This window comes from Mesoplodon bidens, assembly GCF_964165515.1.
Source record: "Mesoplodon bidens genome assembly, chromosome: 15".
In the NCBI taxonomy this organism is placed as follows: domain Eukaryota; kingdom Metazoa; phylum Chordata; class Mammalia; order Artiodactyla; family Ziphiidae; genus Mesoplodon; species Mesoplodon bidens.
In genome coordinates, this window is record NC_138171.1 from 14,903,991 (window position 1) to 14,923,029 (window position 19,039).

The window sequence follows — 19,039 nt, forward strand, 5'->3', positions numbered from 1 at the left end:
ACACGAGCGTCCCCCGCTGCCCCCCACGTCTGCCAGGCCACACTCCCTGCCACACACCCCGCCCTCCACCCCTCCCTCCCATTCACTCACTGGCTCCCTGAGCTGGAACAAAGCCACCTGGGCTCAGCAGCCACACTGACCTGCAGCCCCAAGTCTTTAGCTGGTTAATGGAGGCTCCCCGCGGCTCCCGCCCCACGGCCTTGAGAACAGCTGCCTCCACTTAGATTCCAGCCCCCCCTTCCCCTCCAGGAGGGAACAAAAAAGAATAACTGGGAGGAGGAGGACAAGGAGGAGGGAGAAGAGAGCAAACAGGTCTGAGCCGAGAGGGGAGGAGAAACAAGAAGGCGGTGGGCATCCTCCCACCAGCCCAGCCTCACGCCCAGCCCTGACCAGGTGACCAGGAGCCCCAGGCTATGTCATGCCCCTGGCTCTCTCCTGGACTCACTTCTCCCACCTGTAAAATCAGGAGGAGGTCTCCACGTTCCTTCCAGCTGAGCTGACACTACTCAGAGTCTGGTTCTACCTCCTTTGGACCCAAACATCCGACAGGCCAGGCTTGGGGCAAAGGCAACCTGAGACTCCATGCATTGCCACTTTGGATGGTTCAGTGCGCTAGAAAGAACTCTTTCTAGCCCATAGAAAGTGAAAAGGCCCATATTGGGGTACAGATTCCAATTCTGTGACAGTCCCTGTGCACCCTTGCGCAGGGTTATCACTAGCCCGTATGGCACCTTTCGTAAATAAGAAAAAAGTCGCCTTTTGAGAAGATGCTCCCTGGGCTAGGACACATGGCTGGGCAAGCAGAACACTGGCTGGACTTCACCCCCACTTCCCCTCTTCAGGCTGGTAACTCTGTGCAGGACACAACCTGCACAACCATACTTGGCAGCCCTAAGCTTGGCAAGTTTCCTCTCTGAGCCTCAGTGTCTCCATCTGCAAAATGGGGTGAGATCACATGAGCCTCAAGATGCCAGGCAGGGAAGGACGTCGCCTGTCTTGTTTGCCATTTTATCCCCAGGGCTTCGCACGTAGCAGCACAGAGAAGGCACTCAGTTAATGTTTAGGCATAAAGGAACGAAGGGAGGGATGGCTGGAGGAAAAGTAAGCTACAAACTGCTAAGTGCTATACCGGTGAGAGGAATTGTCGTCTTGGATCTGAACCTCCCCACACACTTTGACCCAGGTCAGGAGGACCCAGGCTGATCAGGGCCAAGGAGAATATAGGCTTAGCAGCTTAGGGACAGGAAGGGGCAATAAACTAGGGACTCAGGAGATGGGCTGGAATGCCCACTACACCCACATGCCCAGGCCTTTTCAGTTTGACACGAGCCTCCGCTTCCACTACAACAGTGAATATGAAAAGAATAAGGGCTGTCACCTCTGCCCAGTTCCATGAATTACCTCCTCTAACCCACACCAGTGTGAGGTGAGTATGAATCACCCTATTTTCCAGACAACCAAACAGAGGCCAAAGAGGTCCAGTGACTTGTCCAAGGTCACACAGGTGGAATAAGAAGCAGAGGATTCAAAGCCAGCTCCAGCTGCTCCCAGATCTGTGCAGTCCCACTGGACATCATTATCCCCATTCAACAGATGAGGAAACTGAGGCCCAGAGAGGTTTGGTAATGCAGCCAAGGCCCCACTGAAGGGTCATCTCAGGGCTTCGGGTTCCCACCGAGGGTGTTTCTGGTATCCTCAGTTTCCCCGCTCTGGAAGATGGGGGAAGGGCCCCTTTCCTTCTGCTGGTGGAAGGGGGGAGGGGCGCCCCGCCGGGGCGGAGCCCCCGCCCCCCCCCCCCCCCGCGCTCCTTTGTCCCCGCTTCACAAAGAGCCCTTGCTAGGCATTAGGGGCCTTCGTCGGCCGCGCAGCCTGGCGGCGCCCCCTCTAGCGTTATCAACGCCGGGAAGCGGCGGAGTGAGCTGGCGGGGCCTCTCTGGGCCGCCGCCGCCCGAGGCATGTGTTGGACACGGGCCTTTCAGGCCTGGAGCAGCCGCACAAAGGCCGGGGAAGAAGGCGGAACAAAGGGCTTTTTCACGAGGCAACGAAAAAGCCGCAGATTAGCACGGGCGTGCTCAACTGGCGGGGAGGGGCCGGCGGCCGTCCTCCCAGATCCCTTCCCGCCGCCTCCGCTCAGCCCGTGTGCCCTGTCTGGGGCCTCCGGAGAGCCTCAGAGCCGACCCACTTTCTCCTGCTCAAAATCCCCCTTGGCGCCCCAGGACACTCAGCCCCCTGAATTCTGCACTCTGCCTGTTCTGATGCCTCCTCCTCCCCACTCCCATTTCTGGTCGTTTTTGCACCATTTGCCATTCCCTAAGTAATTCTCACCCGTACAGCTCTCACCCGCCTGCAGCTTCTGTTCCCCCTGCCTGGAATGCCGTCCTGTCCCTTTCTCAAGCCCAGCTCTAGGGTCACCTCTTACGGAAAGATAAGAATCAAATATCCCGTGAGCGCTAACTCTATGCTGGGCCCTTTGCCTTCTTCCAGCCCTCACAACGACCGTGGGACGCAAACCATTAGCCCCATCACCCAGCTGAGGAAACTGAGGCTCAGAAAGCTCGAGGGTTGCCCATGGTCACATGGCAGGTACCCAGTGCAGCTGAGCTGCAAACTCAGCTCCATTTCCACTCCTCTGCTTCTTGTGTCTCCCAGGCAGGTGGTTCCTCTTTGGGGGTAGGGTGGAGGGACATGGGCACAGGCTCCACTGGCGCCAGGGCACCTTCAATCAGCCCCGCCCTGCCTCCCTCAGGTACGCCATTGACCGCGACTCCGATTTGGACCAGATTTTTGATATCGATGCGGACACGGGCGCCATCGTAACCGGCAAGGGGCTGGACCGAGAGACTGCCGGCTGGCACAACATCACTGTGCTGGCCATGGAGGCGGGTGAGCCAGGGGGCGGGGCGAATATGGGAGGGAGGGGCGATGGCTGAGGGGTGGAGCTGGGGCGGGGCAAAGGCCAGGGAGGAGGGACCAAAGGCTGGGGGCGGGGCAAAGAGTAAGAAACTGGGCGAAGCTGGGGTGGGGGAGTGGTCAGCAAAAGCTGACCCGCAGGAACAAAGATCTGGGAAGGCTCCCAAGCCAAAAACTCAGGGCCAGTCTTGGGTCTGGCTTTCTTACCTCAGCATTTATTGAGCACCTAGTACACACCAATCCCTTTTTTAGAGGCTGGGGATACAGCCCTGAACAAGATAGAAGAACTCCTTTCTCCATGGGGTAGAGCTAGACCATCAACAAACTGAGAGAAAGGGTGTACGCATGTCAGCTGATGCTGAGTGCTAACAAGAAACTGGGAAAGAAGAAAGCAGAGGAAGGGGATCGGGAGGGGATTGTTTCTCTTAGGGGAAGGCCTCTCTGAAAAGGAGACACTTCAACAGAGAGCTCAGTAAAGTGAGGGAGTCATGCCGCCGTCAGAGGAAAGAGTGTTCCAAGGAGAGGGAACAGCCAGTGCAAAGGGCCTGAGGTGGTAGTTTGCCTAGCGTTGGAGGAACAGCAAGGAGGACAGTGTGGTTGGTGAGGGGCAAAGTGGTCACAGCCGTTGCAGGGTTTTTGGACTTGACTCCAAATGAGGTGGGAGTCACTGGGGGGTGTTGAGTAGAGGAGGGAGGTTGCCTGACATGATACTTCTGGCTGCTGCATTGCGAATAGACTGGGAGCTCCGAGGCGGGGACGGGGGCGTGGCGGGGGAACAGGGGCTCAGCCAGAAGTTACATGCGACAGTGCCCAGAAGATGAGACAGTGGCCTGGCCCAGGATGATTAGTCATGTTAATGGTGAGACGTGGTCAGCTTTGGGAGACAGGCTGAAGACAGAGCCCTCAGGACCTGCTGATGGGATGGTACAGAGGAGAGATAGAGAGGGGTCAAGGATGACTCCAAGGTGCTGGGCCTGAGTTTCTGGAAGTGTGTGTGTGTGTGTGTGTGTGTGTGTGTGTGTGAGAGAGAGAGAGAGAGAGAGACATGCAATTTGGCACAGCTGGGGAGGAGTGTGTGCTGAGAGAGAAAGAGGGGGCCCTGGGACATGGGGGCCAGACAAGTCAGGCCGTGGAGGAGGAGCTAAGAGCGTGGAGGGTCACGGCCTCCCAGGAGTGGGGAGAGGGCAGTTCTAGGCCTCCTCCACAACCACAGCAACGCTGCCGCTGCCGCTGCCTGGACCTGCTCTGCAAGCTCCCCGGCCCTGTCAGCTCACCAGGTCTCAGGAGCCAGCAAAGCCTCCAGGAAGCAGTGGTGACAACAGGAATACTCAGAGTCTCTGAGCCTTGGATGGGGTGGGCGCCGTTCAAACTCCCCTCTGCATACCTCGGCCCCAGGCCCTTTGAGGCCTCCTGGTGGCCTTCCTCCTCCGCCGCCGCCGCCGCCTGCTGGTGCCTCCCACTTCGCAGGCCCCACCAGCCCATTCCAGGCAAGGAAGTCCCTAGGCTGAAGTTCCCTTCGTCTCTTTCAACTTCGGTTTAAAAGAAAATACAAAGCTGGCTCAAATCTCAGTGCCTGCTGCCCCGAGCCTTTGAATCCACTTCTCCACCGCATGAAAGGGAGATAATAAAGGTGGCTGGAGAGGAAGTGGTGGCTGGACTGGAAGGAAGACAGCTCTCCCTCCTTAGCTCCCCGAACCTGCCCCTTGGGCAACCATGGGGATTGGCCCAGCTGCTGGGCAGAGATGCCTCCTCTCCCTACCCACAGATACATCTCCTCTACCAGCTGTCACACCGCCCAAAGGCCCACCACTAGCAAGGCCATTCTGGGGTTAAGCATTGTGCTTCTACCCAGTGAGTCTCTTTCAGAAAGCAGCTAGAGCCACATCGAAGTCTACAGTGCTGCTGTTTCACAGGGGAGAGCGTGTCTGGGGGACTCTCCCCCACAAACAGTTTACAATGTTTACCTAATAGCTACTGAGCTGCATGCTTTCTAGCACGTACTTTATTGATCATGATCTGTTACAGAGCCACACCCATTTTACTGATGGGAAAATGGAGGCTCAGATGATTAGGAGATTTGTCCAAGGACGTGCGGTGGCAGAACTGGGATTGGGACCAAGTGTTCCTGGTTTCCTCCGCAGCTTTGCTACATGGCCTCCCTTTTCCTGGTGGTCTGCTCTCGGGACCCCACCCCAACCCCCAACCCTCCCCAGCAACTGAGCTGGGGAAGGAGATGAGTCTCTGTGAGGAAGGGACTGGTCGCTGGGCTAGAGATCACTCCCCTCTGAGCTGCAACTCACAACCCCTGCCCAACCCTCACCGAGGATATTATTAATCTAATGGGAAAATGAATGGTTCCCACTTCACAGTGCTGGTGGGAGGATTAACTAGGGTAATACATGGAAAGAACTTAGCCTAGTACTTGGCTCTCAGTTAGTGGTGTCTATTGATCTTGACTCTGTGCACTTGGCTTAAGCACCAGCTCTGTGCCAGGCACTTTACAATGCTGTGCTCATTGAATCTTCCCACCTATCAGGTGTTGATTCTGCTGTTATCCCCAGTGTGTGGATGAGGAAACTAAGAGAGGTGAAGTCATTTGTCCAAATTCCCAGTGCAAGCCTGTCTGACTGCACAGCCCGCTGTCACCCAGATGCCCCTCAAGTCATATGTCTTTGGTGCCGGGCACGAAGCCAGGAGCGTCGCAAATAATCCACCCACTCTGGCTTCTTGCCATCTCTGTGAGACAAGGACAAATTATTATCCCCACTTTACAGCCAAGGAAATAGAGGCTCAGGAAGGAACAGCGATGGCCCCCAAGTCACAGAGCAAGTCCACGCAGGGCCAGGGCTCCCAGCAGCCAGCCGGGACCCCAAGTGCAACACCCGTGCCTTCCTGCTGAAGCATCCATTTGGCTTCCTCAGAAACAGGGGATGGCGGTGGGGTCACGGTGCCCCACCTGCTCCGGGTGTAACAAACATGAGGTGACAAGAATCAGAGGGGAAATATTTATACACAGCAGCTGAGCTTTGCCAGCACCTCGGAGAATGCAGCACTCAGCTGGGAGCCGCCACCTGTCACACCGGATTACCTCAAAGACTCCCGAACCACTTAGTATGCCCGGTCCCCCTCCCCAAACTTCTGAGTCATCCATTCTGCCCTTGCAGACGCGCCTTCCACTGACATTATCTTTAACGTTTTGTAATCATGAAATATTAATGACCGTTATTGAATTTAAAGTACAATTTGTGTCTGAATCCTTCAGTGGAAAGGGCAGTTGTAAAGGGACAGTCTTCAAAGAGATGGCGGGGTGGAGGGGGAGACTTGGAAAGCCAGTGCTGGAGTGGGCGGTGCCAGGGGGCTGCATCCGGCCCCCTCTTCCAGGCCCTAAGCTGGTCTGGAGGGGTGGTCTCTAGCCGCCCCGGACAGCAAAGAGTTAACCAGATTAGCTAGAGCTTCCCCATCTGGGTTACCCCAGGCCAAGTCACGGTTTTACAGCCCCCTGATTTTTTTCTTCATACCGCAAAGCACACTTTATGATTTATATATGCATTTGTGTGCGTGCTTAGTTAATCTCTCTTCCCCAGGAAACAATACCTTCCATGAGGGCAGGGTCTCATGTGTATCTGTAGCATTCACACCAGGCCTGGCACTTAGTAGGTGTGTATAAACATTTCCTGAACGGATAGATAAATGGGCTTGCCCACCCAGTTAGGAAGGCAGGGCGACATGATGGAGAAAAACTGGTTCTAGTGGCATGGCTCCCAGCTGTGAGTTTGGGCAGTCATTTCCCCTCTTCTTGACTTAGTTTGATCATCTATTAAATGGTACCGTATTGGATAGCTATAAGGATAATAACTGTATTGTTAACTATTAATAACAGTGGCTTCTATTTATTTGAAGCTCACAGTATACCAGATATTGTGCTGAATGCTTTATATAAAGTGTCTGCTGAGGGCCTCTTGTCACCCACCTCCTCTGGGCACTGGGATCTGGTGAGAAAACGTCTTGGCCACTGACCTCAGGAGTTCACAGGTGGACAGAGAGAGTCACATCAACTGTCAGTGGCAACGCCGAGTGCAAGGAAGGGGGAGGTGGGCATTCAGGAGGTGTAGCCAGGGACTCGGCCCCTTAGAGGAGAAGGCAAGAGACTTTCCCAGAGGAGGGGGCATCTGAGTTGGGTCTCAAAGGCTAAGGAAAGGGGATTGGGGAGCTCCCAGCAGAAAGAGCCCCACATGCTCAGGCCTGGAGGCTAGGCCGGCAGAAAGACCCCTGTCCATTCTGAGAATGGAGAGACTGGGCGTGGCTAGAGGCTGGAGCCAGAGAATGGCTGGAGTAGGGGGGGTGAGGTGAGCGTGCAGAAGCTCACTGGGCCTCCACAGGAAGGACCTCGGATGTCCTGTGAGCAGCCGGACATCTCCTGGAGACGACAGGGAGCCAGTGCAGGTTTTAGAGCAGAAGAGGAAGATGGTCAGATGTGCAGTCCGCAGCATTCACTTGGGTTGGTGGGGGAGGGTGGACGGGAGGGGGGCAGCCTGGAGCAGGCAACAGAGGGGAGGCTGTCAGGAAGACTCGGGCTTGGACATGTGCTGAGGGTACAGGGCAGGGTGGAGACGGGCAGGAGGAAGTGCCAGGGAGGCTGACTGTGGTGCCATCTGGGGAAGAGACCTGGCAGGTTTCTCAGACCAGGGGTTGCTTCATAAGGCAGTGAGCTCCCCATCACCAGAGGTATGTAAATGAGGCCTGGGTTCCTCTTGGATTGGGTAACTCCCGGGATCCTGTGCCACCTATGTACCTAACAGATGCCACCAGGAACAAAGATTTTTGTGATGTCCATGGAGTCTCATAAGACAGCCCAGAGTATCAGGACCAGCCTAGCCCTAGGGAAGAAAACTTTCTCCCACCCCCCAATTCCAGGGCCCCTGTTTTACCCAGAAGTCCTCCCACACCCTACGGAGGACCAAACATCCCCACCCCAACAAGGTCAAACCTCCAATCTCCACGTGGACACCAAACAGATAATCAAAGAAACAGAGAAGGGCACCCTGACCTCATGCTCCCACTGGAGGTGAGTGGGGACGGGGCAGGGAGTGCAAGGCGACCGCCCTGGCAGCCCTGACACCCCCCACACCCCTCCCCGCACACTCCCGCCTGCTCACCCAGCCCCCCTCGCCGTCCTGCCTGCTTGTCTTGGCCAGCTCGTAATTGGGATGATAAATCTTCCTGCCCAGCTGGCCAGCGCTAATCAGAGCCTGGTGTTTGGATGCAATTTAATTCCCTCGAGAGGAGGGAGGCGCTGAGGGGACGGTGGAGAAGAGGGTCCAGACTCTGCTCTTCCCACCCTTGCACCACGGCAAGGAGGTACCTTCCAGCTGCCCCCCACCTCTCTGCCCCCCTTCCTCGCCCCTCTCCCCACTTCTCAATCTCCTTCCCACTCCTGCTCTTGCGACCCCCCTTCTCTCTTTCTCTGTGGGCTTCTCTCTTTCTCTGTGACAGCCAAGGAGAACTTCAGAGTCCAGCTCCATTTGTTTTACGAATGAGAAAAGCTTGGTCCAGAGAGAGAGGCAGGAAGAGGCTCACACAGCTTGACTGCTCCCTAGATGGTGGGATCTGGGCGGGGGGCGGGAGCGTGAAACCCTCACAGAATTAGTCCATCCAGAGGTCTCAGTCTCTCCCTGTCACCTCCACAGCATCCCAGCATAGTCAGGGGTGCCACAGACAGTGAAATCCATTCATTCGCTAAATCTTTATTAAGCACCTACTGTGTGCCATGCACAGAGGGGCTGTGGATACAGCAGCAAACACAAGAGACCAAAATTCTGCTTACTTTCTGGTGAGGGAGATAGATGATGGGCAAGTTAAGTGAGTAAAAATATAGCAGGTGTTGGATTAGGTGCTGTGGAGAAAAGTAGAGCAGGGAAGTGGGTAGCTGGTGGGATGACAAGGAACAAATTTAAATAAGGTCGTCAGGGGAGGTCTCTCTGGGAAAACATCTGGGCAAAGATCTGAAGGAGGGAAAGGAGGAAACCTGGAGCAGAGAGAAGGGGAGAGCCAGGTGAGGGACGAGGCCAGGGAGGAAGATCACAAGGGCCTTATGGGCATGTAGGTCTTGGGCTTATAGTCTGATTGCCCAGGACTAGGGCAGCCAAGGAAAGCTTCCTGGAGCAGGCAGAGACATTCATTTGGGGCCTTGAGGCAAGTCGGATTCTGGCAGCTGAAGATGGTCAGAAAGGCAGTACCATTCGATGGTTAAAACTCCCCTTTTGGACCCAGAACCAGGTTCCATTGATGGTTCCCTGTGAGACTTCAGGCAAGTTCTTTACCGTCTCTGAGCCAGTTTCCTCATCAGCAAAACAGCAATAATTCAAATCCCTACCTCCCACGATGGTTGACAGGATGACATGAGGCAGCACAGACCCTGGCCCATGGCAGGTGCTCGATATGTGTTTGCTGGTGTCCTTCTGGCAGGAGCATATCCCTAGGAGTTCCCTAACAGGGTCGCCAGGCCAGGCCCCATCCCCCCTACACTTCCTACTGGCCTCTAGCCCTCCAAGTCCAGTTTGGTCCAGACACCAGGTTAGGAACTGCTTGGGGGTGGGGATCTTCCTTAGAAGGAATCCAGAATCTTACTATCTACAGCCTCCCCTCCCACCCCAGGACCTTTGCACATGCTGTTCCTACTGCCTGGAGCACACTTTCCTTCCCATCTCCTTCATCTGATTACTTTCTAGTTGGATCTCAGCCTAAAGGTCACCTACGCCAGGGCAAATATCCCTGCACCCCATCAGGGTAGGCACCCCTGCCTCATACTCTCACGGTCCTGGACTTTTTTCGCTCTACTTTTATCACAGTCTAGAGTGATTTCTGTCCCTGCCGCTAGACCAAGAGGCCGTGTTGGTCTTGTTCAATGTTGTGTTCTTGGTACAAAGGAGACGCTCAAACTGTAATAGTCAGCAAAACCCAGAAGTCTCAGTTTCAAATTGCCTGGTCCAATCCCCCGTCCATTATACATAAGGGACGCTGAGGCCCAAAGAAGGTAAGGGACCTGCCTACACAGCACAGCAGCTCTCCCGCCCAAGCCTGCTCTCTTCCCAAGGCACCCAAGGAATTGCCCACCCTCCTCTGCTCCTCGGCCCCCAAGGGCTATACCTGCCACCTCCCCGGATTAACGGTGAGCCAGCTCAGAGAGGAAGCACCGGGCTGAAGCACGTTTAATTTTAATTTAGGAATCGGTTAAGACTGCAGGCCTGCTCAGCTCTGGGTTGTCAATCAGCCTTCCTCAAGGCTGCATCAATTAGTTTAAAAATATTGAATGTAATTTTGCCTGACACAACATATTGCAGCTACTGCAAAATATAATTTATTTTAGAAGAAGAAATAATTAAACTAATTTGCATGTCAGTCAGCTGAACTGAAATGCCAAGGGAGGGGCATGGGACCCATGGGGGATCCAGCCCCCGGAGACAGCATCTGCCACTGGGCATTGGGTGAGGTCAGCCTGGGCCTCGGTCCGAGCAGTAGCTGCATCTGGATGGACAAATATTCAGGCAGCAGGAGGGCCCACTGGCACTGCATCTAGACCACGCACTGGACTTAGAGTCGGGAGACCTAGGACCCAACCTCAGTTCTGCCACTGACTTGCCTGTGGCTTTAGACAAAGTATTGCCCCTTTCTGGGCCTCAGTTTCTCCATCTACAAAATGGGTTTAGGGAATTCCCTGGCAGTCCAGTGGTTAGGACTCTGTGCTTTCACTGCCGGGGCCCGGGTTCGATCCCTGGTCGGGGAACTAAGATCCTGCAAGCTGTGTAGCATGGCCAAAAATCAAATTTAAAAAAATGGGTCTAACAAGACCTCCTTTATGGATTGTTTTGAGGATCCAATGATGTCATAGATAAGAAAGTTTGTTATAAATTGGAAAGTCCTGCACAAAGAGGAAGGTTAATTAATTGATGGATTTCTTATTTTATACCAGAAACATTTAAGTTGGTAAAAATTATGCATTATTATCAATTATTACAAATGATGCTAACTGTGATCGGGAGGGGTTTGGAGGAAGCCAATCAGAGGCGCGATGCCAGGTTGGACCTCCCCCAGCACCTGCCAGTCACCCCCAGGCAGTAGTTTGCACCACTCGCTATTGATACACATTAGATTCACCTGGAGCTGTTAAAAAAACCATCAATTGGCTTCCCTGGTGGCGCAGTGGTTGAGAGTCCGCCTGCCGATGCAGGGGACGCGGGCTCGTGCCCCAGTCCGGAAAGATCCCACATGCCGCGGAGCGGCTGGGCCTGTGAGCCATGGCCGCTGAGCCTGCGCGTCCGGAACCTGTGCTCCGCAGCGGGAGAGGCCACAGCAGTGAGAGGCCCGCGAACCGCAAAAAAAAAAAATCAATGACCAAGCCTTGGGCTTAGAACCTTTTAAAGGCTTCCCAGGTGATTCTAATAGCCAAGCTGAAGACTGCCACGATGTCAAGAGCACAGGATGCTGACTTAGGGCTGGACCACAAGCTCTGAGGGGTCCAGACCAGCCCCCAATTCAGGGGTCTCTGGGATAAGCTCTGTAGGTGGCAACTTTGGCGACGTAGAGGCACACCTCTCGGCTGCCCTACCTCTCAGATCTGCCAAATCCTCATGCCAGAAAGGATTCAGGGCCTTCCCAAGAGGTGACCCATGACATTTGAGAGGAGGAGATGGGACAACAGGACGGTAAGGTAAGGATGTTCTAACCAATCTTATTGTGACAAACATTGCAATATCTACATTTATTTTACACCTTAAACTTACACAGTGTTATATGTCAGTTACATCTCAAAAAAGCTGGGGGAAAAAAGAGGTAGGAGTGGCCCAGCAGAACCCAGAGGAATGGTGCAATAATGGGGGTCTCACCAGCAGTGGACCCAACCCTCCAGCAGGGTGTCTGCCCACCGAGGATCTTATCCTACTCTGAGGTCCCCCTTCTGCATGGCCCCATAGGACCCTGTTTCTCCCTCCAGCCCTGTACACCCCACCCACTGCAGGGGAGGGGGTCCTTGCCACCCCCTACCCTCCTTCTGCCTCAGTGGGGAAAGAGGTGCCTTATCCTGGCAGCGGACCTCAACTGCCCCTCCTCCCCTCCTCCCCTCCTAAGCACCCACCGGCTGGCTGTTTAAGTTCTCTGGCAAAACACTCTTAAAAATAACAGCTCACCCGACATTCCCAGTCACGACTCCCATCTCCCGCCCCCAGAAAAGCCCCCTCTAATCGCTGAAGCAGCAGATCTGGGTGAGCTGAGAAGATAAGGCGCCCCTGCCTAAGGGGAGCTCCAGAGAGGAGTCAGGGTCTGAGTTAATTAAGGACTCCCCCCCTCCCCCTGCTTCCTTTCCCTGACTGCCCCCAGGAGGTGGCTGCACCTGCCTCCCAATCTCCATTTCTCTTTTTATCAACACAGGAGCAGCTGCAGTCGGCATCCAGTGGGGCCCTGAGTTCAGAGAAGGAAGCAGCCGACCAGCCCCAACTTGCCCCCAAAACTCATGGGGTTCCTGGCTGCCTGAAAGCTTCCAGGCTGTCCCCAAAATAGCTCCCTGTTAGCAGGGTCAGAGACCCAGCCATCAAGTCACTGCTTGGAAGGGGGTCGTTTCCTCTCCCAGGGGATGTCCTTGATTTCACTGGCGGGTAGAACATGTCACTAATGAACTCATGGCTAAGATAGCCAAGGACAGGGCACCAATGGGCACTCAGGGGTCTGGGTGGGGGGCTATAAAGGGCCAACATTCAGGGTGCTTCTCAGAGAGGACAGGCTCGGATGAGGTATCCCAACAGTCTAGAGTCACTGAATGTCATTGCTAAAAGGATCCTTCAAGGATATCTGTTGATTTAACAAATCCTTATGTAACACTTATGTGCTATGTACACAGTTTTAAGTGCTTTGCACCTATTAACTCAATTGTCCTCTTAACCAACCGGTTACTAGTAGCCCCATTTTGTAGGTAAGAAAACGGAGGCACAGAGAGGTCAAGTGACCTGGCATGGATCACACGGCTACTAAGTGACGGAGTTGAGATTGGAACCACTTGGCTCCCAAGTCCTTGTTCTTAATCACTATGCTCTGTTCATTCTCCAGGCATGGAAACTGATACCAGAGCGGGAAAAGTTTTACCCAAGGTCAAGCACTATGTCAGAGACAGAGCCATGCCTGAAATTCAAGACTCTTTCGGTCTAAATGTTTCCAGCCTTCATTCATTCATTCAACAAACCTATTAGAACCAACTCTATGCCACATCCCACAATGCTGGGGACCCAGGGATTAATACAACAGAGGCCTTGACCTCAAAGACATTGCAGTTGGAGGAGTGGGGACTTTGTGGCTTTGCTGAGGACCTTGGCAAAGACCCACCTCCAGTGGACTTGTCTTGCCCTCTCATGATCGAGTCTTAAAAGTGCCGAGACAACTTCAGTTGTCAGCTGACCAATTCTTTAAACTTTCACGTTTTAGTTTCCCTTATGCAATATGGGGATAGAAATTGTACCAAACCATAGGATTTCTGCAAGGATACCTGAAATAATGGATATGGATACTCCAGGAGAAATCTGTGCACTCCACAGTGATGGAATGGAGATGGCAATGTTGATTGTAGTGTTGTTGGAGGTGGGAGTGGGGGGTGGTGACGTGATAATGATGTGGGTGATGATGGCGGGGCTCATGGTAGTATTGGTGGGGCTGGTAATGGAAGTTGTGGCGGAGATGGTGGGGATAGTGAATGATTGGTGATGATGGTGGTGGTAATGTTGATGATGGTGGCCACAGGGGGGTGATGGTTGTGGTAAGGGTGGTGAGAGTGATGGCCTTAGTGTTTGTGATGATGGTAGAGATGAGGAAGGTGGTATTAGTCAATGCAGTGGTGGTGGCGGCAGCGATAATTCTAATGGTGATGGTGTTGGTAATCTAATGGTGATGGTAACAAAGGAGTGGTGATGGCATTGGTGATGGTGATAGTGGTGAGGATGGTGATGGTGGTACTGATAGTTATGTTGGTAGAGGTGGCAATAATAATGCTAATGGTGGTGATGGGTTAATGGTGGTAGTGGTACTAGTAATGGTGATGGTGATGGTGAAGGTAGTAATGGTGGAGATGATGGTGGTGTTGGTGATGGGGTGGTACTGGTGATTATGGTGATGGAGGTTGTGGTGATGATGCCAGTGGTACCAGTGCTAATGGCAGTGGTGGTGGTGGCAATAGTGACAGTAATGGCGATGGTTACAGTGGTGATCTAATGGTGGTGATGATGATAGCAATGGTGGTGGTGGTGATGACCCAGTTAGCCAAACATCCTTGGTCCTGGTCCTAATATGAGCTTGATCAACCCACAGATCTCTCAGTGTGACCTCACTGCCTACTCTTGTCCTAGCAGTAGATGGGGGGGGGGTTGTCTAAATCTCACACTGATGCCTCCCACCCTACGGCTGTGCTCTTGTTACAGACAATCATGCCCAGCTATCCCGGGCATCCCTAAGGATCCGAATCCTGGACGTGAACGACAATCCCCCAGAGCTGGCCACACCCTACGAGGCAGCCGTGTGTGAGGATGCCGAGCCAGGCCAGGTAGCACTGAAGGGTCGGGGACTGGGGGTCGCTGCCAGGACTGGCCAGGACCAGAGTGGGCTTGGCCTCACATCAGCTCCCTGCCCCCTCCTCACCTTTCAGCTCATCCAGACCATCAGTGTGGTAGACAGAGACGAGCCCCAGAGTGGGCACCGCTTCTACTTCCGCCTGGTGCCTGAAGCTCCCAGCAACCCTCATTTCTCTCTGCTCAACATCCAAGGTGAGTTATCTCAGAACAACCAAATCCTAGGATCCATGGAGGGAGGGGCTTAGCCTCCCCAACCCCTTCCCATATTATAGAGGCGCCCAGAGGGCCAGTGGTGGGTCCAAGATCACACAGAAAGTCTGAGCCAAGCTGGAGATGTTACCCAGCCTGCTAGCCAGACCCTGAAGAACAAGCAGGAGGTGGGTTGGCTGAGTGGAGGAGGGCTGCCCAAGGATAGAGAATGGCAGATAGAAAGATATAGAGAGGGAATACATGAGGAGTGGGGCGGTGGCCCAGCATCCAGGGTGGAAAGAGCCCCTGATCTAAGTGAAGATTGGAATGAGCCACACGCACACACTCCCACCCCTCCGTTTAACAAGTGCTTCATCCCACTCGCATTTCTCTTTGCATCCTCATGGTCACCTCGGGAGGTGGTTTTCTTACCCCTCCCCCCATTTTACAGGTGATGAGACTCTAAGAGGATAAGGAACCTACCCAGGGTCATATAGGGAGTCAGTGGTGAGGCTGGGACTCAAACCCACACCTATCTCAGTTCCAATGTACTTCCTGCTCGCTACCTTGAAAGCAAACTGCCCCTCCCATCCTGAGCTGATCCCATTGTGAGACCCACCCCTGCAAGTTCCCCTTCAGTGAGAAGCTGAAGTCTGAACCTTTGAGGAGTAGACTGGGGGACGGGGTGGTCAATGGACTGGGAGTGAGGGACCTGGGTCCCAGTCCAGGCTCAGTTGAAGGCTTTCTATGCAACCCTAATGCCTGCCTCAGTTTCATCATCTGTAAAATGGGGCTGAAGATGCCGGCCAGGCAGCTAGGTGGTCCCAGTGAGATGTGGGTTACCAAGGTATATTGTCAGTACCTAGAACATGGCATTTCCTTCATTCAGCAATTATTTGTTGACCATTTATTGAAATACAGTCCCTACATGTCAGGCACTGTTCTAGGTCCTGAAAATGCAGCGGCATGCAAGACAAAATCCCTGCCTTCGTGGAGTTTATATTCTAGAGAGGGGAAACAGAAATTAAACAAATGAATATTATGATGGGGTTGATAAGTGGCTGGCAGGGAGGAATAATGCAATCTTCACGGGTCTGGACTTCGTTCTATTCAGTGCTGGACCCTGGGTGCCTGGCACATAGTAGGTATTCAAAAATATGTTAGGGAATTCCCTGGTAGTCCAGTGGTTAGGACTCCAAGCTTCCACTGCAGGGGGCACGGGTTTGATCCCTGATCGGGGAACTAAGATCCCGCAAGCCACGCGGCGTGGCCAGAGAAAAACATAAAAACAAAAACATGTGTTAGACAAAACAGGAGGAAATAAAGCAAGGCAAGAGTAGAAGCTATTTTAAATAAGGTGATCTAGGAAGGCCTCTCTGAAGGAATCAATAGTGAGTAGGGATCTAAAGGAAGTGAGGGGGTGAGCCATGCAGATAACTGGACAAGGAATGATCCAAGTGCAAGAAACAGCAAGTGCAAAGACCCTGAGGTGGGAACAGGCTTGGGATGTTCAAGACCTGCATCGTTGGGGTGAGTGAGTGACAGGACTGGAGGAGATGTAGTCAGAGAGGTACTACTAGGGGCCAGATCATGTGGGTTCCTTCTGATCCTGTTCCAGGTCTGGTATCACCCCCAAGACCTTGACACCCCTTCCCTCAGTGGCTTCTGAAGCCAGACCCATCTGTATTTCCAGGAGTAATATAAAAAATATTTAACAACCAGTGCAGCTCAGGTAATCAATCAGAAAGGACCCTGATCATAAGTAATCTGGAGTAGGACCATGGAGCCTCTGCTGAGCCAGGCTTTAACCCCTTAGTGACTTGATCGTGTTAAAGTTGGGGGTGTGCTTGAGGGAGAGGCTGAGGCAGCAGGGAAGGACTTGGGGGACCCAGACTCATGGCTATTTAAACCTTTTTGGAAGTAGTTCAATATTTTAACAACTTTAACGACTAGCGCTGCCATGATTGCTCATTATGGCAGTGGTACCCCGAGCTGAGCGCAGGAGACACAAATAGCCCTGGATTGACCTCACCAGGTTCACAATCTTTCCAACCCAAGGGGCCTGAGGTTCTGCCCGAACTGCCTCTCTTTGACGGGGGGGTGGGGGCTGGGGGCTGGGTTGGCCACCAGGGCTCCCATGCAGTGTGACCACCTGCGTACGAGCCCTGGGAGCAAGGCTGGCAGCAGCGTGCTGAGGCCGGCACAGCCAGGAAAGGGCTCCTCCTCCAGTCCCCCGGCCCCTTCCCACGGTGTGCCAAGCCCCCTCCTCCTCACCATATAAATATCCCAGTTGACAAACGGCTACCTCAACCCATCTGTTTCTTTGTACAAATTTGTAGCCAGTTTGGAAACGTGATTTATAAATATTGCTTTTGCAGCCAGGATTGACACTGATGTATGTCAGGCCAGATGGATGAATGCAGTGCTGGGTGCAGATCCTGCCTAGAAGTGTGGGGTAGGGGCCTGGGGTGGCCACTGGCTTCCCCAGATGAAGCCAGCTGCTGCCCAGGAGGGCAGCTGAGAGGTAAAGGGATGATGCTCAGGGATTTCCTCTTATGGGGTGAAAGAGTAGCAGGGACCAGAGCTCTCCAAACATATGGTTCCATGACCAAAGAGAGCAACCCTGAGAAACAAACATGTCCTCTCCTCTCCTCTCCTCTGTTCTTGCTTGGGAATTAGAGGCTGAGTCAGAGCCAGCCACTCATTTTTCAAATCTGTCCACTTCTCTGTGCCTCCACTACCACTATTATTTCACATCTAGAACACACAATAGCTTCCTAACTGGTCTTCCACATCCACTGTTGTATTTTAGATTAGAGGCTCCCTTGCTTAGAAGGTAGGCTTAGCAAAGGCAAGGACCATGTCTGTCTTGTTCATTTAATTAGTATTTGCTATTGAATAGATGGATGATATGTCACTAGGTCGCTTCTTTGCCCATCAATCGATGGCCTCCTATTGCCTTTAAGAAAATAACCCAATTCCTTACCACGGCCTCTAAGACTTTCTATTATGAGCCCCTGCCTCCCCCTCCAGCCTCTTCTTGACTCACTCTAGTCATCACCCTCATCCCTCCAGCCGCAAAGGACCGCTCTCAGTTCCCTGAGTTCCTATGCCTCTTCTAACCTCAGGACCTTTGCATGGACTATTCCCTCTCCTAGAATTCATTGTTCAGGGCTCACAATAATATCATTTCTTCCACAAAGTTCTCCCTGATCTCCCAGACTGGTCAGATCCTCTGTTAGATGCTCTTCCTATAATATTCCTTCTTAGCATTCACCATCGTTTGCAACTGTAGACTAAATTGTGAGTTTATTTGATTAACCTTTGTCTCTCGCATCAGAATATAAGGCCAGATCCAGGACTATGGTTGATTTAGCTCCCCATTGGTCCCCACCCCCCCATGACTAGCATGGTGCCAAGCACAGAGTAGTTACTCAATAAGGATTTCTTGGATGGATGGATGATTCGATGGATGGTTGGAAAAGGTAGCTATGCCACCAATTCACAGGATAAATTCAGACAAGTCCCTTCTCTCTGAGCCTCAACTTCCACCTATATAAAATGGGAATAACATTACAACTCTTGGTGGTTGTGAGGATTAAACATTTCTATGTATTTAAAGTATCTACCCAGTCCTTGATACATAAGAAGTATGCAGCCAATGCAAAGGAGTCCCACACCATTCCTTCTTTTCCTCATCTTGCTCTTGAGCCTTTCTTTCCCAGGGGAAGGAGGATGTTGTCACAGCTGGGGTTGACTCACCCTTTGGCAGGAGGGCTAGAGTTCAAGCCAGAGCTGGAGGAGCTGACCCAGGACCACCAGTTACCCTAAAAGATGTGGTTCATTCAAGCATCATTCTTCAAGGCTGGCTCAGTGCCAGGGAAGAGACAGGCACACGCTACCTTAACACAGCATGACAAGTGCTGTAACAGAAGTGTGCGTGGCGCCTGCACAGTCAGAGCAGGGAGGGGGAAGCCATAAATCCTTCCTTCCCAGGGAAGCGTAGAAAGGAGGCCACAGAAAAGAGGTGACATTTAGCTGGAGCATGACGGATGAGGAATTTGCCAGGCAAGAAAGTGGAGAGGGTGTTCCAGCTAGCAGGAACTTAGTGAATAAAGGCAGGGCAGCCTAGACAGAGAGGGGGCGTGGGGTGTAGCACGTGGGGGTGGGGCATGAAAAAATTAACAACCAGCATTCATGGAGCATTTCTACGTGTTAGGAACTGTTCTAAGGGTTATGTGCTAATTACATTGTTTAGTCCTCACACCTACGTGATGCTATTTTCCTCCGTTTCGGATGAGGAAACTGAGATCCAGGGAAGCTAAATGAGTTTCCCA

At 53.0% G+C, this 19,039-nt stretch overlaps 1 protein-coding gene across 1 annotated transcript in view; it reads left to right on the top strand.

Moving 5' to 3' along the window:
• CDH22 (cadherin 22) overlaps positions 1 to 19,039 on the top strand; it is a 71,810-nt gene that overhangs the window by 47,320 nt on the left and 5,451 nt on the right. The window contains exons 7-9 of the mRNA XM_081256218.1: positions 2,747 to 2,883; positions 14,364 to 14,485; positions 14,588 to 14,705. Of these exons, the coding sequence (XP_081112344.1) occupies positions 2,747 to 2,883; positions 14,364 to 14,485; positions 14,588 to 14,705 (377 nt within the window). The remainder of the gene's footprint in view (positions 1 to 2,746; positions 2,884 to 14,363; positions 14,486 to 14,587; positions 14,706 to 19,039) is intronic.